General features: G+C 49.1%; 1 protein-coding gene across 1 annotated transcript; it reads left to right on the forward strand.

Annotated features, from left to right (window-relative positions):
- The first annotated feature begins 747 nt into the window (after positions 1-747).
- On the forward strand, positions 748-2,214 carry LOC123086974 (STS14 protein). The gene has a single exon (XM_044508843.1). It carries the CDS (start codon positions 1,249-1,251, stop codon positions 1,804-1,806), a length of 558 nt encoding a protein of 185 aa, XP_044364778.1. The 5' UTR covers positions 748-1,248; the 3' UTR covers positions 1,807-2,214.
- The last annotated feature ends 1,512 nt before the right edge of the window (positions 2,215-3,726 follow it).

Here is a 3,726-nt window from a genome sequence, read left to right on the forward strand (position 1 = left end):
ACGCAAAGATCCATGTCGACGGTGCTGTTTTTAGTAACAGAGGCGGTTCTGCGGCTGCAGTGTGTCGAGATGATGCAGGGAACTATCTTGGAAGCTCATCGCTGGTGATTGAAGGCCAAACCGATCCGGCGACGCTCGAAGCAATCGCGTGCAGGGAGGCGCTGGCCTTGGCGGAAGATCTGCTGCTCCATGACTTCATCATATCATCGGATTGCAAGCAGGTGGTAGAGGATATTAACAGAGGAAATCAGGGGCGATATGGCTCAGTCATCACAGAAATTAGACTTAGACTCTTGAATTTTGATTGTAATTTTATTTTTGAAGGCCGAGCCACTAATGGCGAAGCACATAGTTTAGCTAAGCACTTTCTTTCTCTCGGTCTGGGACGCCATACTTGGTTGTTAAGTCCCCATGATCCGAATTGTATCCCACTACATGTGGATTATCATCAATAAAACTTAGTTTTATCCTTAAAAAAAAGAAGCAGTGATCCGAACTCCCCCTACAAAAAACAAAAGCACTGATCTGTACTAAGTAGACAGCAGCACGGTCTAGCAAGTTGCCTAATCGAATAACCTCACTATTTTCTGCATGCATCTTCACAGTGCCCGCCGAATCGTCCTCGATGAGAATCACTTGGTCTTGGATCTATCCGCGCCTCTTCGTGACTACTGCGTATCTGTTTCCCCGACGTGCACAATCCCCATTGCTGGCCCCAACAGCTCAGCTCAGGTCACGCAGCCGATCGCCGCGCCCCTCACGCGCTCGGCACCGACCCGGTTGCGTTGCGTCCGTCCAAGCCTGGGGACGCCGTGCTGATCTGGATCTCGACACGGGAAAAACCGCATCAGATGCCGCGCGGGGCACTGACACGCACCCACAGGCCACAGGTGACGGACCCAACAACCCCCCGGATCTCGCCAGGTTCCCCGCTCCTCCCTCCACTTGCGGGCCGCGGGGCGGGATCGAGCCGGGACGGCGCACGCCATGCACCCGTACACGAGCTGTGGCGTCGCGTCGAGCCCCCAACATCAACGAGTGTACAAGTGAGCCATCGCCGACGCACCAGCGAACCAGCGGCTGCCGCGTAGCCATCGCTCGCCGCTGCCGGCTCCCGCTGAGCTTCTTAACTCGCTAGCTGACAACCCCTCGCGCGCACACTCCACTGTCCACTCGCTCGCTCACGCTCAGTGCTCTCACTTCACTGCCCACTGCTCGCCATTACTGGGCTCACCCACCCCAGATCTCATGGCTCCCCAGCGCCGCCACCACGCGGCGTGCCTCCTCGTCCTCCTCGCGCTGTGCGCCCCGCCGGCCCACGGCGGCCGCGCGCTGCCGGCCAGGGTCAGCAAGGCGCAGGCGGCGGCGGCGGCGGCCAACGCGACGGCGACGGCGGACGAGTTCCTGGCGCCGCACAACAAGGCGCGCGCGGCGGTCGGCGTGGCCGCGCTGCGGTGGAGCGCGGACCTGACGGCGGCGGCGGCGTGGACCGCGTCCCAGCAGCAGAAGCAGAAGAACTGCGCGTTCGCGGACATGGGCGCCAGCCCCTACGGCGCGAACCAGGGGTGGGCGAGCTACCGCGCGCGCCCGGCCGAGGTGGTGGCCTCCTGGGTGGCGCAGGGCAAGTACTACACCCACGCCAACAACTCCTGCGCCGCCGGCCAGCAGTGCGGCACCTACACGCAGGTGGTCTGGCGCCGCACCGCCGAGGTCGGCTGCGCGCAGGCCAGCTGCGCCTCCGGCGCCACGCTCACGCTCTGCCTCTACAACCCGCACGGCAACGTCAAGGGCGAGAGCCCCTACTAGCGGGCGGCCGGCGTGTCGGGCTGGTGGCGGCGCCTCTTGCGTTGGGGACGTCGCCGCCGGCGCCGGAGCATGATCGTCGTTAGAGTTACAAGTACGATCTACCAGCTTCGTGTCTCTGGTTCAGTTAAGGATGATTTGTGTTGCGAACTTGTGGTGCCTAGAATAACTACTGCTTAGATATAAGAAACTCATGCGGTGGCGTGCCTAGCATATTGTGTGGAAAATGAACTTGTCATGTTCTCGGCGAGTCCCGACTTCCGAGGGTGAACTTGTTATCGGACAAGAAAATTGTTCTCGGTGGGTTGGATTCATGGCATCTACGCATGGCAGTCACCAGACTCACCACATTTGTTTGCACTTGGAGACGTGCATTTTTAATGAATATGCAGACATGAACTAAGTTGAAAATGGTACTCCCTTCACAAATATAAGATGTTCTAACTTTTTTTTCTAGACCAGATGTATATAAATGTATTTTAGTGTTTTTTATGAGGACACATTTTAGTGTATTTGTTCACTCATTTCAATCCGTATGTAGTTTAAATTAAAATATCCAAAACATTTTAGGGAGTACTATTCTCATGTAAAGTCTCCTTCCCTTTCTCGTCTATCTTAGGTAATTTTTTGGACGAGGACAGGCCAAAATTTTGGGATTAGTAACAGCACTAGTTGGGGAGTTGGCATCTAATCTGGTCTTGTTCTGAAAGATTTGTGATATCAAACACCAAATTGTTTGGTCACGTCAGTCCTCACATAGATAATATCCCATTGGGATGGATTGACATCGGTCTTAGAGCATCTCCAACATATGCTCAATAATTAATTTCTAATGGCAAATGATTAGCATCAGCCGGCCGATCTCCTGTAGCGTTCCGCCGCTCGTGCAGCCGCCAGATCCAAGTTTCATCGGACGGGTGCACAATGTACATCTTAGTGCAAAACGCCTTATTCGTGACATCATATGACTCAGTCCACGCGCGACGCGTGCCTCTACCACCTTAACAAATTTTCTGCAACACTATCTGTGTTGCAAAAGTCCTTTCGCAACAACACCAATGTTTCAAAAAATTTAAGATGAAAAAATATTCCGCAACATCATTTGTGTTACAGAAGTCATTCCACAACAACACGCATGTTGCAAAAAGTTAAGACGAAAACAAAAAGGCTTCCTTCATTTCTTTTCCAGTGTTGTTATGTTTCTATTTTTATTTTTTTTTCTTTCCCATTTCTTCTTTTTTGAATAACTTTTTAAATACATGAATAATTTTAAAAGTATCTATTTCTTATAAATTATTTTTTCTTCTAAGATTACATGTTTTATAAGAATAGAAAACTTTTAATATTACACGGATATTTATGTAATTTCTCTTGCACATAACTATAGTAGCACATTCGTTGGCTATGCGCAGTTGGGTGTTCATCATCGTTGTGAAACTCTTTTTTCAAAATTATTCAATATAATTGGTTTCTCATTTTGTAGGTTATACTTTTATTTGTATTTCTAGTTTCCATCCTTTTCACGCATTTGTTTTTTTTCGTTTTTGTAATGCACACATGTACCATCTGCATGCAATTCACATGAGCTTTTTGTGCCTAAGACATTTTTTTAATTTTACACGTCGGGTTGCAAGTGTGGGCAGTTGCATGTCTGTCACTAGAGACGCAATTGCAAGTGTTGCCAACTACCCAGGGCCGGCCGTGTGCGTATATATATATATATATATATATATATATATATATATATATATATATATATATATATATATATATATATATATATATAGTGTTACTATTCATCACTCAGGGTGCAGAATAAGTTATTCTTCACCCGAGGTAATCTTACGATCATTTCATAATTAAATTACATTTCGAATTCAAATAGTTACATTCCTATTGATTCACTACGTAAAATTTGATATA

The sequence above is a fragment of the Triticum aestivum genome, chromosome 4A (genome assembly GCF_018294505.1).
Source record: "Triticum aestivum cultivar Chinese Spring chromosome 4A, IWGSC CS RefSeq v2.1, whole genome shotgun sequence".
NCBI classification, from domain to species: Eukaryota; Viridiplantae; Streptophyta; class Magnoliopsida; order Poales; family Poaceae; genus Triticum; species Triticum aestivum.

Coding starts and splice junctions, on each gene's coding strand:
- LOC123086974 (XM_044508843.1), top strand. CDS start 1,249: ATGGCTCCCCAGCGCCGCCACCACGCGGCGTGCCTCCTCGTCCTCCTC.